Raw genomic sequence first — 23024 nt, forward strand, 5'->3', positions numbered from 1 at the left:
TCTTAAACCCCCAAGAGTGCTTTATATCAGATGGGCAGCTTTCATCCAAAATAGCTGAACCAGGCTGACCTCCTGCCTCCATATTCAAGTCCAACTGTGTGTTATTCTGAATGATCACACTGTGTTTATGTTGAACAGCTGAAGTTTGTCACTGGGTGCTGCTGAAAGCCGGCTTGTTAGATTTCATTCCGTGGTATCACCTTGCATCCAAGTGATTTAGTCGATGGTAGTGCAGTTGGAATTCATCATAGGTTGACCAAAATCAATGCCTACCACTGGCTAAAAACCATGCAAGTAGGCCCTAATCCTAAATCATTGACTGTTTTAGAGCTTTTCTGGACCTATAGCATCTTCTGATCCTTTATCCTTCAGTCACCATTATTGACATTGTATTGTATTCCATACAGCCAAATCCTAACCAACTTTCTAGCACTGATGCAACTGCAGTATAGCCCCAAGGTAAGGGAACAAATGTTCCCTTACCTTGACGAGGCTTATTTCTCCAATAAAAAATGGTTTAAAAATAAATAAATAAATAAATAAATAAATAAAAGATTAACAAGTTGTGAGTTCCTGCACCTTTTTTTTTTTTTTTTTTTAACATGAAAAAAGCACTGCTTATAGGCAACAATTTTTTGTCTTGTGGTAATATGCAATGTCAACATTAAATCAGCCCTCTGGGCATAGCAACATTAAATTAGCCCTCTCATCCCATGGGATCAGAACACTGTTTACTTATTTGGATAAAATCTAAATAAACCTGTTTTAGCACACCAATAGGACCAACTTGATTACCTTACCTCTACCTCGGAGAACAATTCAATCTATCTGCAAAGACCATACAAACACCATACAAACTGAGAGTACTGTGAAGGGACGAAGAAGTGGACATTGTACAAGGTGATTGAGATCATAAAGAGTGTCTGGAATTTGAGGGGGAAAACTTGAAGATTTTCAAGGAGCAGAAAGGAAATGAGGTCAACCGTCTCTCAGTGATGGGCTTAAGGTATGTGTGGCCACACTCAGGGAAGAGCAGAACTTACCTGTTCCCAAATATCTATTCCCCTTCCCAAGCAGAAGCCATCTATACAAGTTGTAGGACATTTTGTTTCCCATTGGTCAGTGACACTTTCATGTGTCTTGACAGGATGGAGGTACAAACTCTGTATCACTCAGGGCACAATCCTAACCAGGTCTACTCAGAAGTAAGTTCTATTTTGTTCAATAGGGTTTACTCTCAGGAAAGTGTGGTTAGGATTGCAGCCTATGTAACCAGCTTCTTCCACACAGAACTGATGAACCATTATTCCTAGTTCTCCCACTCCCTTCCTTTGAGGCAGAGTCTTTGTGGGAATGGGTTCTCTGCATGTTCAGGCATTGCTAGTTTAAGCTTTGACTCATTCTTCATTTCATCTGTCTGGTGAAAAAAGATGTGGGTTCACCACTTCTCTACCACAAAGTGGATCTCTCTCTCTCTCTCTCTCTCTCCTTTGATCTGTAGTTCAAAATCCATATAAAGTTCCGAAATATCTATTCCACCCCCCACCCCCCCAAGAAGAAGCCATCTATACAAGTTGCAGGACATACGCATTTCAAATGGATTTGTGCAAGGGTTTTGTGATGTAAAAGTTGGATGTCTGAAGAAAACATTGTGCTCGCTCAATAAACGGTCCTTGCAGTAGAAATTTTAATCATGGGATAATTTCATCTGAATGCAACTGGATGGCAACTGCAATTGCAGTTCACAGATTTGGAACAATGTGGGGAATTTATCACAATTTGACCATGCACTATGTATTTCTAGAGCAATGGAGAAAGACAGATGGGAAAACAAATCGATGATTACGGAAATCATCCTGCTGGGATTTGGCAATCTTCAAGGCCTGCAGATTCCTCTCTTTCTGGCATTTCTGCTCAGCTACATTGTGACAATGGCTGGGAATCTTACCATTGTTTCTTTGGTTGCGAGTGACAGACAACTCCAAACTCCCATGTACTTCTTCTTGGGGAACTTATCCTGCCTGGAGGCGTGCTACAGCTCAACTGTTCTCCCCAGGACGCTGGCCAGTATCTTCAGAGGGGACAACACTATAACGTTCACTGGATGCCTTATACAATTGTACTGCTTTGGTTTCTTGGCAACTGCAGAATGCTACCTCTTGGCAGCGATGGCTTATGATCGGTACGTAGCTATATGCAAACCACTGCATTATGCAACCCTTATGGATGCCACAACTACCATCCAGCTGGCAGCTGGTTCTTGGTTATGTCCTGTCTTTGTTCTAATTATACTCATATTGTTACTCTCAGGATTGACTTTCTGTGGCCCCAATGAAATCGATCACTTCTTCTGCGATGTCGCCCCATTGGTTAGTCTCTCCTGTACAGACACTGGATGGGTCACTCTCATATTCTTCATACTGGCCTCCCTAAATATCCTCCCTCCATTTCTATTGACCTTGGCATCATACGGTTTCATTATTTTCACCATCCTGAGGATCCCGTCCACCAAGGGGAGACATAAAGCCTTTTCCACCTGCTCCTCTCACCTTACCGTGGTGACACTTTTCTATGGGACACTAATCATGGTATATGTTTTACCCAAGACTGACAGCCTGAGAGCTCTAAACAAGATATTCTCGGTTTTCTATGCTGTCTTGACTCCTTTGGTAAATCCTGTCATATATAGCTTGAGAAACAAAGAGATGAAGGAGTCCCTCAGAAAAACACTTTATAAAATGAAGAATATATATGGCTTTAGGGATTTAGTGTAAAACTTGGTAAGACTGGAGATGTCTAACACTGCCATCCATCAGGCAACCTGTAGCTTGTATGATTCAAAACCAACCATAATTTAGACAGAATGATAACACACTGTTGGTTTCTATAGTTCTTATCGATTTGACCTAGCAAAATGTCCATTAAAAGTGGGAATATGGTTTTTCATTATCTGAATGTTTCACCAAAGACACAGTGAAAAACCAATCAGTTGTGTTTTTTATTAGAAGCAGAATTTTCTAGAAATATACTTTTTACACACCTTCATTCAAAGAGGGAGTTGTTTTGATGGTCATCTGCTTTGTAATTAACTACAATCTATACAAAATTGTTGTGTTTTATAGTGTGCATTATCAATTTGCCATACATTTGTCTTCCATATTTTACACACAAGGTTATGCAATCACTTTTTCATTCACATTTGCCTCCCTCCCGCCCTGCTCCCTCCCCCAGCATGCCTCTCCCCACCCTCCCTCCATCTCCCCCACCCCAGAACACCTCCTCCCCACCATAGCCCCACCCACAAGTGGTGGAGCTTTGGTGCTCCACTGGTGCTAGCCTAGCACCGGCCAATGCTGGGCTAGCACCAGTGGAGCACTGGCACTAGGGCCCACAAATGTGCCTTATGGCACATTTGCGACAGTGCATGCTCGCTGTGAGCTGGCACGCACTGGTTAGGATTGGCCCTAAGACTCTGAGATCAGTAATGGAGACCCTGCTCTCTGGCCCACCTTTAAGAATGATCTGGTAGGCTGGCCCAAGGTCTTCTGAGATGGAATGTTCACTACCTGGTAAGGCAACAGCCTCAATTCTCATTCTTGAACTGGAAAAGAAAGTGCATGGTGGAATGGAAAAGCAAGTGTGGAGGAGAGGAGACTCTCTGTCTTCTCTCTTCCACACTTCCTTTTATGCTCCATCCTCCATTTTCCAGCTCAGGGAGTAGGGGAAGGAGGAGGCATACTGGGGGCAAGAATGTGGATGGAGATAGGTGCCCCACTTATACTCTGCCTCAATTGACCACCTCAGTTGGCCTCATAGATGGTCTAGCCAAATAAATGAAGTGAAAACACAAGTGTTTTTGAGGAGCAACAGTACCAGAAACTGCACTTCCTGTAGAATACCTCCCTGGATATTCACTATAGCAATAGACTCCATTTTGGGGATGCCCTATGCTTGTTGAAATGTATAAAGCAGTCATTCATCAGGTATTTTGTTGAAGTGACTGGGGGAAAATCACCTGTTGAATTTCTGCTTGGATTGATCTTTCCCCTGGCCAAAATTGACCTGATAGACCAAGGAAAACTGTGAGTGCATGGAGCCTAATTTGTAAATCAACATAATATAGACTAGGCAAATAGCCATTGGGTGCTTACAGCAGTGGCTCTCTCAATCCACCACTGCAAGTGCTGGTGTGGCACAGCAAAACACATGCCACTGTTGTGCACTGAGGGATCACTGGTACAAATGGCAGGAGGACCTGCCTGCGTTCTTCAACAGCTCACTCAAGCCATGCTAGAGCAGGCAAAGTGGCAGCAGAGGCAGGTCATAGGTGGTTTATGGGAGGATCTGAGGGGAGAGGTCTGGGCAGGGGGCAGTCAGAGGTGGATTTCAGCAGTGGCGAACCTCCCATTCATTTGATGAGGCAAATGCCCCAGGCATGAGCCTTTAGGACTTGGGGAAGCCTTTCTGAGGCTCCTGACGGGGTCAGAAACTGTGCTTCTAGTTTTCCAGAAGCATAGTTTAAAACATCGGAACCTCAGAGAGGCTTCCCTGACGTGTCCTGGAGTTGCACAAGGCTCCGTCGTGCTCCAGGTAAGTGGGGAGTGGATTTGCATGTGGGGGGTGCCATCATGGACCTTTGCCTCGGGGTACAGGGCTGGGGAGGTCTGCCTCTGGCTTTCAGCAGCGGCAGCACATGCTGGGGTCCTATCCTCCTTTGCCAGCTCTGATCCACCCCCTGAGGCTCTTTGGACTTACACCAGTTAAATAGCTGGCCTAGGTCCAAGGAGACCCACTGGGAGCCAGGCAGCCTACTGGGAGGTAAGTAAAAAATATCTTTACCTACCTCTTCTGGGCCATCTGGTCACCACCACCACAAGATGCAACACGTGCACTGTTGATGCCACTGCATCTCATGAACTTGACGGGGATAGGATTGAGGCCAAAATATTGATGGCTTACATGGCACAAAAGTAAAATTAACCAGTAACTTGTAAGCAATTTAACTCTTGTCATAAATCAAAGGTTCTCTTTACAATCCTTATTTTAAGAATGAATTAAAAAACAAGTAAACCTCATTCATAATCTTCACATTATATCTGTTCACAATGAACTTTCAGGATTGGTCATTATTTTTGCCATGTTATAATGAACAGAGAAACATCAATGTTCAATGCTACTTTCATGTACACGTAGATCAGGATTTGCTCCTGACCAAATCCGTGCTGTCTTCTGAACAAAACTGAGCTTACATTCTTTTTATTCACCATTCTTATACAATCTGATCATGTTTGGACTGTGGGTATTTTATAGTATTGCATAAACCAGCACAACTTTATTAACACCAAACATAACTATCAATAAAAACTACGTCCTGTGGAAAAAAGGTTTTCTGCTCAGTGCTCTGCTTGTCCTTCTCTTAATTGCACTATTGACCTCCTTGTTCCTGAGACTGTAGATAATTGGATTCAACATGGGTGTGATAGTGGTGTACATCAGGGCCAACACTTTGCCACTGTCCTGGGAATGAATTGACTTTGGCCTCAGATAAATCAAACTTCCACTCCCATAGTACAACGTCACCACCATGAGATGCGAAGAGCAGGTGGAGAAGGCTTTTTGACGGCCCTCAGCTGACGTCATCTTTAGGATATTGGCAATAATCAGAAAATAGGACACAAAGATGAGGGAAAATGGGGCAAAGATAACCAAGACAGTTGCTGTAAAGAGCTGCACCTCATACAAGGAGGTGTCAATGCAAGAAAGCTTAATTAGTGGTGGAATATCACAGAAAAAATAATTAATTTGATTGGATCCACAGAATGGTAAAGTGAACACCCAAGCCGTCTGCAGGAGGGATACCACATTTCCAAGAAACCATGACAACAGTGTCAGTGAAAAGCACACTTTCTTGTTCATGATGGCCATGTATCTCAGTGGTTTGCAGATGGCCACGTAGCGGTCATAGGCCATGACGGCCAGGAGGAAGCATTCGGACGCACCTAGGAAAAGCAGGAAGAACATTTGGGTAGCACAGCTTGTGTAGGAAATTGTCTTGTCCTCAGACAAGAAATCTACAAGCATTTTGGGGAGCGTAACTGAAGAATAGCAGATATCCAGGAAGGACAGAACCTTGAGAAAGAAGTACATTGGGGTGTGAAGCAAGGGGTCCACTATAATCATGATAAAAATGAGCATGTTCCCTACGATGATGATGATGTAAACCAGCAGGAACACAATGAACAGCATGACTTGGAGATCAGGATGGTTGCTTACACCCAAGAGGACAAATTCAGCGATTCCTGTAACGTTCATTGTCCTTGTTAAAAAAAAATGTGCTTCATCTGCAAGGTAAAAAAGAAGATGACACAGGTTGCTGATTAATTAGGAGAAATTATGCTGTCAATCAATTAGGATGTGCTCATATGTTTTTTAAGAGTTAAACTAGGGGAAAAAATGCCTGCTATTGCATGATTGGGACCACTGTTTCCCCCACATATGAGAGAGGTGCGTGCGTGCGTGCGTGCGTGTGTGTGTGTGTGTGGTAGAGGGAGTAAAAAATGTGTTGGAAACCATACAAGCAACCCAAGAACACACACACACACAAGTATGGGTTCATAACATTGCATTCTATTGAGTACAAACGCAATGCATAAAGCTAATAAATACAATAGACCCGCAATTCAAAATAACCAGCTACCTAACTAAACCGAAACCTACCTAAAGAATCACCAACAGCCCCATTCAATCTAAATCTACCTGAGCTGATGCAGGTGTGCAAAGGAGGTGGGAGCTACATCCTATGGTGGGGATGTGGTTAGAGAAATCTCTTCAGGCTACATCCACTTTTCTTCATGTGTCCTGGCAAAAGCTCCCATAGGCCCTATGGGAGTCCTTGATCCTGCACTAGCTGGTGCAGGAACCAGGCAAGTAAAGGTGACAGAAAGGGAGGGGGAGAGGATTCAGTTATAGACGCATGCTGCCAAACCTTCCCTCTCCTTCCGACATACTGCCCCTTCCTGCCCAGAAACTCCCCTGTCCCTTCCCTTTCTACCTCTGTTCCTCTAACTGCCTGCCCCCCCCACCTTACTTAACTACAGGCATGTCGTGGCAACTGCTGCTGCAAGCCATACACACTGGGCCCAGAACTGCATCCATTACCCTCCTTAACACAGTGTCAAATCAGGGAGTAAACTGGCCTGCTGTAGGAACTCTTTGGCTTGTGGATCTGATAACCATGAAGGAGTTCAGGGGCACAGCTGCAAGGCTACAATATGAGCCTAAACACATTGATGCTAATTTTCAGCAATATTTTCTAAATTCCAAAGATTTTAAAGAGACTTAGGAGTGTGTTTGGTTTTCCATATTACTTTATCTAACTGTCAACGCATGGTCAGGTAGACCTGGGCTCCGCATCCACAAGCCTGGTGGACCTGGGCTCCGAAGATTGTTCTGGCTGTCAGCACCCTCTTACCCCCCCATTCTGCCTTCCCCCATTGCCCCCCCCTTTGACAAGGGGCCCAAAAGAAACTTTTGTACCCCCCGATAAAATTCCTCTCAGTGGTCCTTTCTCCAGGCACCAGGACGCCAAGGAAAGGGAAAAAAGCACAAGGCACAAATCAGAAGAAAAGCAGGTCTGTCCCAAAAAAGAATTTGGTAATAGCTCTTAAAATGGCGAGCCGAAAATAAAATAAAACCCCTGAACACATGTTGCTAGATATTTGCATATAATTTGCTACTCACACTTCTATGAGTAGTGGGTGTGTTCTTTGTTACTACACTGACACAGCACTTCGCACCAAGCATGAGGCCACTATCAAGGACATCTCTTTGCATGCCTGTAAAAAAACCTCAATTTGCTCATGTCATAGGGTCATCCAGTTGGATGGAATCAGACCAGCTGGGGCACTTCATCCCATCCCTTTCTCTGGCTGTGGACTTCTCTGCCCAATTGTTGTATATGTCAATCTCAGCAGAAGGGTTAGACAGCATGGTTAATCTCAGGTTTGACAACATCCTTTGTTTCTGGGGTCTCCAGTCACAAAGAGAGTGAATCCACATTCTGATATGTGAACCTTCAGTAACAGTACTGCATTTAGAAGAGAAAAGGCTTATAGCAGGAAGATGCCCAAATCATGTTTAAGTAGTTGGGACATTACCAAAAACCCATAGGTGGGTTGGTTAGAAAGATCCCTCAAACGGGGAAAATATGCCGAAATCAGGGGATAATACAGGGAATTTTACCACTGCGGGATTCCAATCAAGACTGTGGAAAGATTTAACTTCAGTCCCAATCCATATTAGGTGCCCCTGGTTTTGCCCTTAAGTGTTCCAGTTGGTAACACTGGGAATTTTTCTTGTGGGAAAGATAGCAGTTGTGGCAGAGTATCTAGAGCAGGACTTTTTTTTGGGGGGGGGGGGAGCAAGGAGTTAAACCACCCTTGATGCAGCGGTTCCCAAACTTTGGGTTGGGACCCACTGGTGGGTCGCAACCTAATTTTTGGTGGGTCGCCAACGTGTGATTGAAAGATTATTTAAATGATTGCCTCAAGCCTTGAGAATACTCGACAATCAGATACTGTAGCTGTTAATTAACCTGCAAAGAGCTCAGCTCTTGCAGTTTGCAAGCATGTGTAAATATAGGGAGATAAATGTTTGAGGGTCTTTTTCTGGCTCTTATCACTTATAAATAAATAAATAAATAAATAAATAAATAAATAAATAAATAAAAGTTAGTCCCTAGATCTCATTTTATAAAAGTCTGGAAGACCTAAGTGGGTCCCGATAGAGTGTCATTTCAAAAAAGTGGGTCCCAGTGCTAAAAGGTTTGGGAACCATTGTGCTATATAGGGATCTAGATGACCCTCCAACCCATATGCTATTTGCATGCAGTAAGTAAAATCAAACACAGAGGCCCCAATTGCACAATAGGCATCTAATCTAGTTTGGCCCTCTTTTACAGCAATCTGCAAAAGTGCTTGTAATAAAGGGCATGCAAGCTACAAACAGACAGCTTTCTGAGAAAAATTAAACAAACTGAAAATGGAAGCATTTAAGTGATTTTTACTATCTCTGGTTTGCTATCTCTATAACCACAATCCAGAGAGTCATGGGGATACCCCCGTGAACGCAGTGGTTTATCAGTCATTTAGCTGGTCCTTATTTATTGACATCTATTGTACATAAATTGTGTTTAATAGCTTCCTGTCATTATTATGCTATTATGCAGCAGCTACCTTTTGCCAACATGATTTTAGTTTATTCTAACCAAAATTTCACTGCAAAGCTGGCATTATGCACAGATCCATATATAATAAGCCATTGATTTTCAACTTTTTTCATCTCACGGCACACTGGGAAGGCACTAAAATGGCCAAGGCACACCATCGGTTTTTTGACAATTGACAAGGCACACCATGCTGCCAATGGGGGGCTCACAGCCCCCAATGGCCCTACAAATAAATGACCCTCTCCAAAAATCCCATGGCACACCTGGGGACCATTTGCGGCACACCAATATGCCATGGCACAGTGGTTGAAAATGGATGTAATAACCCCTTTCACTAGTAGGAGCCTTAGGGCACAATCCTATCCAATGTTTCAACACCAGTGCAGCCATAATGCAGCCCTGAGGTAAGAGAACAAATGTACCCATACCTGGAGGAGGGCTTTGTGACTGCCTCCCCACCATAGGATGCAGTGCATGCCCTACTGACACAGCTGAACAGGTCATGGAAAATTGGATTGGATTGGCCCCTTACAGCGCAATCCTATGCATGTCTACTTAGAAGTTAATCCATTGAAATCAATGGAATTTACTCCCAGATAAAGGTATACAAGATATAGACTACAGTGCAAGTCTATGCATGTATACTCATAACTAAGCCCCACTGAATTCAATGGAACACCCTCAGAAAAATGTGATTAGAATTGCATCTTAGTGACAGCAGCATTACTTTGTTTGGATCAAAGGTCCTTGTTTGAAATCAAAGGGGTTTGGATCCATTTCAAAAATCACAGTTCGGAAGTTGTAGGTTGGAAATAGACTGTTATGCTTTGACTTGCCCCTAGATTACAATTGGCAGCAGCTTGTCAAGGTGCTATTTTACAAAGTCCAATTACACAAATAGAATTTCAACTGAAAACAATGGAATGATGACTAGATAAAGTTTAGAATGAGTGTCGAACCCCTTTTCCTAAATAATATGGACATGATCTCTGCACAGGGAAGCACTTTTAAATCTCATTAATTTGCTGCCCAAGCCTATAAATGTATAGAAGCAACTTTTTTCAAATGGGCTTACTCCCAGAAAAGTGTTACAGCAGTGTTTCTCAACATTTGTCCTCTGCTATACCACTTCACATGGTTCACCTATCTGAAGTACCACCAAAAGTAACTGGCAGTGATATCATCACCAGTTACTTCTGAGTTGGAAGGCCAGATGTGATGCGACCAACACCAGTAAGTGGCTCAGGGTGAACAGGAAGCCTTTTTTCAAGCATGGAAAAGCATGCTTTGGAGCTCTGCCTGCCAAGATGAACCTCCTACCACTGTTTATTGTGTGGCATTCCTGGTCTGACTGCCGGGCAGCAGATGTCCAGTGGTCCTGCAAATTCCACCAGACACCACCTCATATACCACTGGTGGTACCCATACCACTGGCTGAAAAACACTGTGTTATAGGATTTCAATCTTAATGGATTTAACTCTCCAATTGACACAAATGGAACTTAAATTTCCTAACTATGCTTGTGCCTTATTGAAAAATAATAGCAAAATCTCACTCTTAAAAACTCCCCAGATAGCATCCCCAGATCCCTTGTTCTACAGGAAAAGTGCTGGCTCAGGAGGAAAGCAAAATTCAGGTCCTTCCCCATACTTACACACATAAGCATGCTGTATTTTAACCAATATTGTAAAAATTGGAACACTCAGTGAGATTTTCTGTTAAACAGGCTAGGCGAGTTCTTTCTCTTGCTAAAATATACAGAGATTTTCACTTACCAGAGTAATGAAGACAAATAACAGAGATCTTCCTAGCTGAAATTACTCAAGAGAAAAAAAAGTCGTGTGAGAAGATTAAAGATGCACGTTCAGATAGTTCTTACACATCCTAGCAGTCAAATGAAAGTGGAGGGCTTTCCAAATGCTGGAACATTGTCACTGCTTGGGTTTCTGACAATATCTCTGATAACATGTGAGCAAAATATTGAAGAGGGAATTATATCCTCTCCATATGATTTCTGGTGCTCTCAGCTCATGCATACTATTGGCCTAGAGGGCAGATAGACTTATTCGGAAAGTATCTTTCAGAATGTTGCATTCCTCTGAGGAACAAGACCATGAGGAAGCCTTGGGGGGTTTCTAATGACTTACACCGTCTTTACTTTCTGCATGAACTTTTCTTTCTAGAACTTCCTACATTGGAACTTTTTCCTTTTAAAGTTATAAAACAAAGTTATGCTGTTTCCCATGACCAACGTACCCAATATAGGCACAAGGTGATACGTTGGATTAAATAGGACCACAACTTTATTGAAAGTTGTAATATGCAGTGGAGTCCATTGGATCAGCCTCTTCTGCTTGTGAGACACAACCCCAACTGGATTGTGAAGCCTTGTTTATGGGGCTGCTGCAACTTACAGAGACAAAAATAGCTGGCTTCCATGGCTTCACCAGGATGACAGTGGATGAGGAGAGAAAGGCTTTTGCCCAGCCTCCCCATCCCATGAGACTTTGCATGCAATCTCATTGGTGGCCATGCATGGCAGAGGCAAGACCTGACCTTACAAAGATGGCCCAGCCTCACACAGTGGACTTTGTATGCATGATTTTGGATCTGAAAGGATTTGCAGGACCTTGGGGATGGGATAGGCAGTGGGTTACCAGTCTTTTGTTTGTTTGTTTGTTTGTTTGTTTGTTTGTTTGTTTGATGGGGAGTCATGGCATGAAAAAGGCTGAAGACCACTATATTAGCTAAAGAGTTCCTACCCCAAACACAGTGCAGGCCTAAACCCATTGCAGCTTCTGGATGCTTCCATCCCTTTGTCCCTTTCTCCAGACATACTCACCCTTGGACAGAGCAACAGGCAATCAGTATAATAGTTCCTTCTCCCTTCATGACTTTGTATGAGAGAGCCTTCATTCTGTTTCTCCTCTCCTAGTTGAGCAGCCTTTGGGGCTGTGAACGCAGGTGCAGTCCAACAACCTGACCACTCTCCTCTCCTCTGTCCTACAGAGCCTCAAGGGATTATAACCTAGGTCCTCCTTTATCCCTGCAAACCTCTAGTGTGGTCACCATTCCTTTCTTACTCCTGCCAGGTCCACACTGCCCCTTCCAAGAGGTGGAGTTAGCCAGACTTAGCATACCAAACACTCCCACATTCCAACTATAAGATCCTGCCAACCTCACTGCAGATCACCCATGTCATAAAATGTCTAATTTTTTTACGTAAATTTCTGGGTATACAGTTTGATTTACTTATCCATAGATTTTTGATCCGTGAATTTGGCTCAATGCAGGTCCTCTGGACCCCCGTTGAGCCACATTCAGCAAAGCCTGAAGCCTCCAGAGGTGACTGTGGCTATGCTTCGGTCGCCTCCAGAGGCTCTTCTGAGGCCTGTGGAAGCTGCGTGGTTTTGCCTTCCAGCAAAAACTTCCGGTTTTGCCTTCCGACGCTTTCAGGGGCCTTCCGATGCTTTCTGGGGCCTCAGGAAGACTTCTGGAGGTCCTAGAAGGGCACTAGAAGACTTCTGGAGGCTTCAGGTTGGAACAAATGTGGCTCAATGGTGGGTCCAGAAGACCCACATTGAACCAAATCCATGGATCAAAAATCAATGGATAAGTAGGTTCAACCTGTATACCCAGAAATCCGGAAATGCCCTTCTAGGATCTGCTAGGACCTCTGGAGGCCATTCTGTGTGTAGTCTCCATGGGCCTCAGAACAGCTCTGGACACAACCAGAACAAGGCTCCAGTTGCGTTCAGAGCTCAGTGGACCCTGAAATCCACGTGATTTGATATCACACGCAATTTGGTATTCATGAGGGGTCCAGGTATGGAACCCTTGCAGATAATGAGGTTCCACCTGTATTTTGTCTATTTTCTTATGTGGGAGCAAGCTTAGGTTGCATGGGTCAGTATCATTCAGAGCTGAGAGGAAAATTACAGACAACTTGAGTGCAAGCTGGGTTCAAAGCAGCCAGGCCAAACCAAACAGCTTGATCAAGTTTCAAGGACAAGCCCAGCCTTAAAGTGATTCAGTCAACTGAGCCAAACAAGGCTCCAACAATTTTTGTCTTGTGTGTTCCCTGAGGCATCAGGTGGACCACTACGAGATACAGGAAGCTGGACTAGAAGGGCCCTTGGCCTGATCCAGTGGAGCTCTTGTGTTCTTATGTTCTTGTTAAAAGCAACTTTTTGAAAGACTTGTTTCACTGATCTAACACAGTGTTCTTCAACCTTGGGGTTAGGACCCCAGTGGGGTCACAAAGCCTCAGTTGTGGGTCACAGCAACTTATGGACATGAAAAAGGTTGAATGCCACTGGACTGCAGCACCACCAAGTAAAGGGGAAGATATCAGGTACCAGGAGATTGTGTCCCAGTCTAGCTCATGAAGAAGAAGATCTGGTTGGAGAAGACAGTGGTATGAGCTGCTATTTATTTATTTATTTATTTATTTATTTATTTATTTATTTATTGCTACATCAAAGTAAAGCTGGCTTGTAAGACCTGGACAGTGCCATGTATCATGTTAGTGTACAAATCTAGCTGGGATTACTTTGTCTTGTATTTTCTTCAAAGCCTGTTTCACCTCTTTATTCCGCAGGCTGTATATCAGGGGATTGGCCATTGGAGTCAAGACGGTGTAAAAAGCGGAAAAGACTTTGTTCAAGTCACTCAATGTCGGAGTGTCAGGCAGCATGTAGACGATCATCAAAGTCCCATAAAAAATAGTCACCACAATGAGATGGGAGGAGCAGGTGGAGAAAGCCTTCTGCCTCCCTAGGGAAGATGGGATTCTCAGGATGGTGGTAATGATACAAGCATAAGAGGTCACCGTTAAGAGAAAAGGGGGTAGCGTGAAGATGCAAGCGATGACAAATGCTAAGACGACGATTTGACGAGTGTCGCTGCAAGCTAATTTTAGTAAGGGATTGAAGTCACAAAAGAAATGATCAATTTTGTTGAGTCCACAGAATGTTAGCTGCAGCAGGGGAAACAGAATGGTATTCCCCAGAAACCCACTGATCCAGGACCCTGCCACTAAACGGAAGTAATCCCTGGTCTTCATAAGAGTTGTGTAATGCAGTGGTTTGCATATGGCCAAATAGCGATCATATGACATGGCAGATAAGAGGAAACACTCTGTAGCAGCCAGTGAACCAAAGAAGTACATCTGCACAAAGCAGCCAGTGAAAGAAATGGATTGGTTTCCAGTCACAAAGCTGGCCAGCATCCTGGGGAGGATGGTTGAGCTGTAGCAGGTCTCCAAGCAGGACAAGTTCCCTAGGAAATAATACATGGGTGTGTGCAGGTGTGGATCTATCACAACAAGTGCAACAATGAGGAGGTTCCCAACCATGGTCACCATGTAGATCATCAGGACTATCAGGAACAGCAGGACCTGCAGATGGGGGATATTTCCAAATCCCAAGAGTATGAATTCTGTAACCACTGTCTGGTTTTCCCACGCTTTCTTTTCCATAGGATGATTCTGCAAAGGAAATAAATGGTTAAATATACTTTGTTCATATTATGTTATATTATCCTTTGTTTTCTTCTGCCAGTGTTTTTTGTGTTAAATCTAGAGCACAACCCAGGATCTACAGGTTAAATGCAAATGCAGTATGTGAAGGTCTTAGCTGCATGGTGGAAGGATAACGAAGTTGGAGTCAGGTAGTACTTTCTCAGGAGAGAGTTCCAGAGGCTGGATACAACCAGAGGAGACCAGCTCTTAAGTCCCAATCAACTGTAGCAGGGGTGTCAAATTTGTTTCATACTGTGGACTAAATAGAATTCAACCTGCTGAGAGCAGGAAGTGATGTCGTAAAGCAGGAAGTAATTTCATTAAGCAGACAATGGCCAGAAATAAGCACTTTGTTCTCACCTAGGAACTCATTTGTTACAAACAACAGACAATAAAATATGCAAGTCTTGATCATAATTTCAAAATACAGGAAGGCCACTATATTACTTTGTAGCTTAGCAGCTGAGAGCTGCTAATGGCAGTGCTAGGAGAACCCAATTATCATACAGATTAAATAAAGAACATTCATGGTCATATCCAGCCCACTGGCTTTATGTTTGGTACACATGAACTGAAATGCTTGATATTGCTGGGACACAGGAGGATCTTCACCACTGATTCAAACAATCAAACAGGTTCATACAAGAAAAGTACTTCAAATACTTGCATGCAAACCACATAGAGATTTAAAGGTCAAAACAAATGCCTTGAATTGTTCTAGCCTTCAAGACAACCCCAAGTACAGTGTAAAGCACTAGTCCAAATGTGATGTCACCAAGTAATGTGTTCGCATGCCTTCACACAACTCATTGGGTCAAATTGGGGGAGAGCTAGTGTTCCTCAATGAATGCATTTGACCCTGTGACACAAAGTGTAGTTTACTGATCTTATCTTAGCATACACCTCTTACTTTTATCTTCTTGCCTATAATGGTATATTCTTGGACTGGGATCCCAAGATGGGACAGATATTTTTGTCCTTGATGACTTTACCTTAAACCAGCATTTCTCAACATTTGTCCCCTGCTGTACCACTTCACATAGTCCACTATTGGAAGTACCACCAGAAGTAACCGGTGATGATGTCATAGCCAGTTACTTCCAGATTGGGAGAGACCTGATGCAACACAACAAACACTGGTAAGAGGCTCAGGACAGATGGGAGGGCTTTCTTGAGCATGTGAAAAGCACATACAGGAGCTCTGCCTACTGAGCCGAGCATCCTACAGCTGTTTGTCGCATTGTTTTGCTGGTCTCGCTGCCAGTCGGCAGGGGTCTGAGGGTCCGATGTGTACCACCGGATACCACCTCAAGCACCACCAGTGGTACAAGTACTACTGCCTTAAATGCTTTGAAGCAGTAGGTTAGACCACTGTGGACATTCACACTAACCATCCCTTTCTCCATTTACTTTTGAACTTAGAAAATGCTCAAGGGCAGTGGGGTGGGGGTGTATCCTTTCAATGGCCTCCAATTTATTTTTTTGTTCTTGTTTTTATTATTCTATAACCTAATGTTACAGTTGATCAGTTGATGTCAGCCTTTGATAACATGCTGTATGTAATCTATGCAGGAGATATAGAGATCTGCTTCTGTCTGCAGCAGTAGTTCCAGTAATGTTGACAGCCTACTGATAGATCTCTGCCTAAACGCAGATGGTCTGTATTCTTCAAAAAATGTTCAGTTTTTAAAATTGGTACTAATATGGCAGTTTTTCATCTTCCCAGTTATCCTTCTTAATGGACCAACATGGTCATCTACAACTCTGTGAATGTGAGAATGCTGCAATTGGTCACCCAGAAGAAAGGGTTTTGAACTAAGAAATATGTTATTTTACCACCAGACAACAGGGCTCTACACAGTAAAGGACCTGCCCCTCGATGTGCCCTGGAGCAAAGGCCTGCCATGCCACTCCCCACACCCCACTGCCCCCCCTAGTGCAACGGAGACTCACGTGACGCCAAAGACAACTCAGAAAGCCTTTTCATGCTTTCCTGCTGTCTTAAACAGTACTTCCGGGAAACTGGATATAAGATTGTGTCGGAAGCCTCAGAAGGCTTTCTGAGCAGTCTGGCACACCATGCAGGCATGGTGCTCAGGGCATTTTCCCCTCTGCCCCCCCATCCAGACCCACCACTGGCCCTACATCAGTGGTTCCCAAACCTTTTACCACCAGGATCCACTTTTTAAATGACACTCTATTGGGACCCATCTAGGTTTACCAGATTTTTTAAAAAATAGATCTAGAAAGAAATAATTTTATTTATAATAACCAAACAGAAAAAAACCCACAAACATTTATCTCCTTGTGCTTGCAAACTACAGGAGCTCAGCTCCTTGAGGGGCAATTAGCAGCTACAGTATCTGATTTTTTGAATAGCTTCAGGACTTAAGGCAATTAGTTCAAAGGGTCTCTTTCCATGACCCTTTGGAGACCCATCAAAAATCAGGTTGCAACCCACCAGTGGGTCTCGACCCACAGTTTGGGAACCACTGCTCTACAGGTTACTGCATGCTGATGGTAGAATGCTGGGATAAAGTTAGTCTCTAGATCCACAACAAAGCATTTAATTTGCTGGGTTTAATTCTTCTGCATTTTGCAACGTGTGTTTGCAGTGCCACATGTAAAAAGGCATTGAAGTCTCATTTCACTTCAGCATATCAATCCTCAGGATTCAGTGACTAGGTTAATAGTTCTCTTTTATTCAGCATATTTTTTTCACAAACTATTGATAGCAGTGTATTAGAGGATTCAGTATCTTTAAACAAACAAATGTACCCAAGAACTTGGGAATCCTGAAATGCCAATGAAAAAAGGAGAAAGAAAAAAAAAAAACTTTTGCCTTTTTTACTCTTTCCTCCAACCAATAGGGTATAAAAATCCATATGTTGATGTCTGAGGCAAATTATTTTTAGGGAAAACTTTTCTATTCCCGGGGTCTTGCAAGCTTGCACAAAAGTAACATTTCTACAGTTAAATAAATATGTTACAAGCTTATTTTTTAATTGGATATTGGGCACTGATTGGTGAAGAAAGGGAAACACTCTAGTTACCGTATGGAATATATACTGAAATTGATGCATTTACCATTGGTAGAAAAACGACACTGGAATCCTAAACCATATATTCCATGTAGATATGACTCAAATGTGCTATGCTATTAAATCTGCTACATTGAAAATGTTCTCTTCAAAGATGCGTTTAATGGTTTACAAACACAGTGACTTTCTTTTCCTCATTATTTGTTCTTAAGTTTCACATTTTAAATAGATATATACTGTACTCACCTGAAGGTGGTATGGATTGTCATTACAGAAATTCGATTTCCATGATTCTATGCTAGCTCATTTCTATATATTCCTTTCCACCTACAGGGAGAATTTCCCTAGAGAGTATCCTTTGTTTACTTGGAAGCTTCACAAGTGATGCCTCAGAAGTCAAAAGAACCCACTAATGAGGAATTAGCTGTTTTCAAATATTGCAATTCCCTATACCAAAGATGGTCAACAAGTGGGTGAATTATAGGCCCAACAGCCTCTGAGAAAATTTAATATAATTGTAGTGTCATCTATAGCAGTGGTCCAACTTTTTTGTCCCATGACCTCAATGAATGAATGAATGAATGAATGAATGAGACTTGGGACTCACCACCAATCCTGTCCCCTTCTGGGACCCAGTCCACCCACCTCCCATCCACGGTCGCCACCCATGGTGCCCCCATCCCCTTCACCACCCAATAATGTTGCATGCACTTGTATCTTCTGTTTGTGATATTGTCTGTTTATGGAGTGTTGGAATTCTGCTATCACCTTGGTGAAGCCATTGAAACTGACCTGGCATAGGCATGTGTGCAAAGTTAAAGGCATGGTGCCATTTTCTTGGTGGGTCGCAAGTACTGAAGGATTTTCAAGCACCAACTTAGGTCAGGGAAGGACGTGGATAATTGTGTAAAATAAGTAAGAGTAAAGCTTGAGCTTGTTCCTGTAAGAGGTGGGTTTTCAAAGGTTGTCTTGATCCTTTGAATGAGGTTTCATGACCCCCATGGGGTTACGACCCACAGGTTTGGCAGCGATGGCATACACCGGTTCCTATCCTCTCCGTTAACAGCCTCCCCACCCTTTCTCTCCTTGGACTTGCATCAACTAAAGAGCTGGTGCAGGTCCAAGGAAGCCCATTTTCAGTTGAGGGACTTTCAATACTGTCCCTTACCTCTCGCAAGCCTCCCAATCCATCACCACTCTGGATGTAATAGTAGCCTGTTTGGCTCTCCTGTATTGGCCGGTGGGGGGGGGGGAGATAGGATTGGACTGTTACTCTCTGAAACTATTAACCAATACCTACATCCTTCTCAATTAAGAAATGTCAAAGTTTATTTCCAATCAAACATAACATGGAAAATGCTTTATTTTCTTTCCAGCGGGGTTAAACATGTTGGTATACATTTGTTATGCATATATTGTGCATTTATGGAGCCACTTCCAATGCTGTTATAGTGGAAAACAGCATTTTATTTAAAAGTAAAAATAAAAAATGGAACATTTCCAGAAAATGAAATTATAAAGCCACATTTTTAGATAATAATGCAATTAAACATGTACGCTCAGAATTATTTGAATGTCAATCCCATAATCCAGGGGTGACAACCTACATAAATGAAGAGGCCAACAGAGGTAAAGGGGAGACTCTATCAAAGGGTGACCCTTTTCCACCCAGAAAAGACAATGTGAAATAATTATTGTTATGGGGGGCAAAAAGGATTTTTGTAATTAAAAACTTTCCTAATTTCCTTTCCTCATCCATTCAAGTTTATTTATAAAGTACTGTAGCTTTGAATCCTTAATGCACAATCCATCTTACCCAAGCCTTCCCAGCAGTCTTTCTCACAGCTTCCCTGACATCTTTGTTTCTCAGGCTATATATGAGAGGGTTAACTAAGGGGGGCAGGACTGTGTACAACAGAGAAAAGATTTTGTTAAGATTTCTTGTGCTTTCAGTTTTGGGAGTCAAATAGACCATAGCGATGGCTCCGTAGAAAATTGTCACTACAATCAGATGAGAAGAACAGGTGGAAAAGGCTTTTTGCCTCCCAGTAATGGATGGGATTCTTAAGATGGTGGCAATGATATATACATAGGACATCAGAGTTAAAATGAAAGGAGGGAAAGTGAACACAACTGCCATGATTATGCTGATGTATTTCAAAAGCCTGCTGTCACTGCACGAGATGTTAATCAACATGATAGACTCACAAAAGAAATGATCGATTTTGTTGAGGCTGCAGTACTGGAGTTGCAACACCAAGGCCAAGTAGATTGAGGTGCAAAAAATGCCATTGATCCAAGAACCAGCAGCTAGCTGGCTGCAGAGCGTCCCATTCATAAGTACTGTATAGTGTAGGGGTTTACATATGGCTAAGAAGCGATCATAGGACATTACAGAGAAGAGATAACATTCTGTAGAAGCCAGGGACGCAAAGAAATAGAGCTGTGTCATGCATCCTTGAAAAGAGATGGTTTTGTCCCCTGTCAGGAGACTGGCCAGCATTCTGGGCAGGATGGTTGAGCTGTAAAGCATCTCTAGGCATGACAAATTTCCAAGAAAGAAGTACATGGGTGAGTGAAGGTGATGATCAGTCACAATCAGGAGAACAGTTAGGAAGTTGGCAGCCATGGTCAAAATATATACCACTAGAAACACCAGGAAGAGCAAGATATGTAAATCATGGAGCTCCCCAAGACCAAGAAGTATAAATTCTGTGATTTTGGTTCTGTTACCCAACATGGTCTTTCATGGAGCATTTGCATAGTGAAGAAATCTCTGGTCCTGAAAGACAGTTGGAACACAAAGTACATTAAATGCTGTTTTAGAGGTGGGGATTTCAGAAGTGTTCACTGCTTTCTCACTCTACCGTCATTCAGGAAAGCGGGCACATGAAAGTCTCACCCAAGGAGAGACAATGATCAGATTAAAATTGAACAGATCAAAGCTGGTGAATTCATTTCTGCAGTGGTGGACACCCCAGATACCTGCAGGGCAGTGAATACATAAGCTGAAAAATATTTGCCAAAGTGGTTAGATAGAAAGAAAGCTGACTCTTGAATGAGCAGCACTGAAATCAATGAGACAGTGTTGGCCAGTGACTGAACTAAGTTCTATTCATTTCAATAAATCTTGGTTTGCAATCCTATCCACACTATAATCAAATCCTACTGATTATAGTAGGACTTACTCCTGAGTAGATAACCACACAATACCTTGGCTCTTAGTCAAAAAAGGCAGCCTAATCTTATCTAAAACCACCCCTCCAGTGGAGGGGGCTCCACTGACGCAGCTGGGCCACTGGAGCACACATAGCATCCTGCGAGGATGCAGTCCTGGTGGTCTCCTCTGAGCAAGAGAACATTTGTTCCCTTGCCTCAGGGTAAGCCTCTGCTGCCCCAATGGGTCTGCACAGACCTGGCCAGTGACTTTGTTGGCACAAGTCTGAGTGGACCCATGTAGGCGGATCAAGGGGATAGGATAACAACAGAGTTGCTTCCCTTCACCACCCTACTCTGACTACTGCCCACCCACACCATGCACCAACCTATTTGCCCTTCAGCTCTCGTGAGGGTTGCTATTGCCTGGCCACTGCTGCTCACTGTTGATGGTGGTGGCTGCTCTGTGGTGCATCCCTTTTTACAATGACTGCAAAGCATGCTGTACTGGCAGAACATGAGTTCCGACAACTATGTAGCGCCATGGGACTGGGCTGTAACTTTCTTTGGATGCAACCCAGTGTGTCCTTCTGAGTTGTATCCTCCATGCAGATATGCTCAAATTTTTTCTTGCAAAATATTCCTTTACCCAGTGTGTAATTAGTCTGTGGAACTCATTGCCACAGGATGTGGTGATGGCATCTGGCCTCGATGCCTTTAAAATGGAATTGGACAAATTTCTGGAGGAAATGTCCATCACGGATTACAAGCCATAAGGGGTATGTGCAACCTCCTGATTTTAGAAGCAGTCAACCTCAGAATGCCAGATACAAGGGAGTGGCACCAGGATGCAGGTCTCTTGTTGTCTCATGTGCTCCCTGAGGCATCTGGTGGGCCACTGTGAGATATAGGAAGCTGGACTAGATGGGCCTTTGGTTGGATCGAGATGGGCTTTACTTATGTTCTTTTGTTCTTAAATTGATGTGCTAAGGAACTCATTCTGCTATGCTATTGAACTTGATAATTTCAGAATGTCTCCTTCACATGAAATTACCAAGTTGTGAGTTCCCTTTCCTTGCTATTTTATTCCTGTACTTTCAAAAATTCCATACTCACCTGAAAGTTGTACAGATCGTCATGGCAGCAGCAGGAACTGTAATGCTTCATGCCAAAGACAATATATGAATGTGCTTTCAACCCCAATAGGCTATATCCCTAAAGAGTAGTTTACTTAACAATCTACAGGAGGCACCAACAGAAGACAAAATAACTCTCTAATGAGGATGAGCCACTTCCAGTACTACAATTCTTTATTCCAGAGCTGGTCAAGTGGACGTAGTCAGTAGGCCCAATCCAACCCCTGAGCAAGATTATGTGACCCTGGGGACCACTGTTCCCACCAAGGAGCACAGTGGCATAGATGCACACCTCCTAGTCAAGCTCTGCACAGGGTAGAGCTCAGGAACTTGGAATTTTGGCGATGATGAGATGACATCTGAAAGTAGACAGGACCTCTTAAAGGAAACACACCTGGGGACTCTAACAGATTGAAATCAAAGTATGATGAATATTAGTTAGCTGGAGATAATGTTATAATATAAAATAAAAAAAAATTATTAAAAAAAATAATATGTCATCAGGGAATAAGAAAGAGCTCCTTTTCTTTTTCCTAATTTTTTTAAAATTAATGTTGCTTCCTAAAACCTTTTCCAAACTAACCTTATGTGTATTTACTCAAAAGTAAGTCCCAAAAGTGAGTCCTGTATACTCAAAAGTATACAGTGGGACATACTCCCATTTGTTTCAACCCAGTGTTATTCCATGACAGTCCCTGCTGCCAATAGAGATTTGCACTCCCATGGATAATTTTGTGCCTGCTATCTCTGAATTCTGTCCCTGTTCCGTGGAGAATGGGATAACCGTTCTATTTTATATTGCACAGCCTGCAGTGAAGAGGTGGAAGAGTGGCTGTTAGAGGGACAGAGGAAGCCTCACAAGATTCACCAAGTATGCCTCCTTCACAAGCTCCTTTGAGAAGACTGGGCAAAGGCTGATGGGCAGATGACACAGACCTTCAAA

The 23024-nt window shown here is 43.0% G+C and overlaps 3 protein-coding genes and 1 pseudogene across 3 annotated transcripts; 1 reads left to right on the top strand and 3 right to left on the bottom strand.

Moving 5' to 3' along the window:
• Positions 1 to 1808: 1808 nt before the first annotated feature.
• Positions 1809 to 2774, top strand: LOC136652599 (olfactory receptor 6F1-like). Its single transcript, XM_066629529.1, has one exon. It carries the CDS (start codon positions 1809 to 1811, stop codon positions 2772 to 2774), a length of 966 nt encoding a protein of 321 aa, XP_066485626.1.
• Positions 2775 to 5364: 2590 nt separating this feature from the next.
• On the bottom strand, positions 5365 to 6312 carry LOC136652600 (olfactory receptor 10A7-like). Its single transcript, XM_066629530.1, has one exon. It carries the CDS (start codon positions 6310 to 6312, stop codon positions 5365 to 5367), a length of 948 nt encoding a protein of 315 aa, XP_066485627.1.
• A 7440-nt stretch (positions 6313 to 13752) lies between these two features.
• On the bottom strand, positions 13753 to 14706 carry LOC136652601 (olfactory receptor 2AP1-like). Its single transcript, XM_066629531.1, has one exon. The coding sequence runs from the start codon at positions 14704 to 14706 to the stop codon at positions 13753 to 13755; it is 954 nt and encodes a 317-aa protein (XP_066485628.1).
• Positions 14707 to 19584: 4878 nt separating this feature from the next.
• Positions 19585 to 22112, bottom strand: LOC136652602 (olfactory receptor 10A7-like; annotated as a pseudogene).
• Positions 22113 to 23024: the final 912 nt, after the last annotated feature.

Source organism: Tiliqua scincoides, chromosome 5 (assembly GCF_035046505.1).
Source record: "Tiliqua scincoides isolate rTilSci1 chromosome 5, rTilSci1.hap2, whole genome shotgun sequence".
NCBI classification, from domain to species: domain Eukaryota; kingdom Metazoa; phylum Chordata; class Lepidosauria; order Squamata; family Scincidae; genus Tiliqua; species Tiliqua scincoides.

What these genes read in the sequence shown, in the direction of transcription:
- LOC136652599 (XM_066629529.1), top strand. Translation starts at nt 1,809, where the DNA reads ATGGAGAAAGACAGATGGGAAAACAAATCGATGATTACGGAAATCATC.
- LOC136652600 (XM_066629530.1), bottom strand. Translation starts at nt 6,312, where the DNA reads ATGAACGTTACAGGAATCGCTGAATTTGTCCTCTTGGGTGTAAGCAAC.
- LOC136652601 (XM_066629531.1), bottom strand. Translation starts at nt 14,706, where the DNA reads ATGGAAAAGAAAGCGTGGGAAAACCAGACAGTGGTTACAGAATTCATA.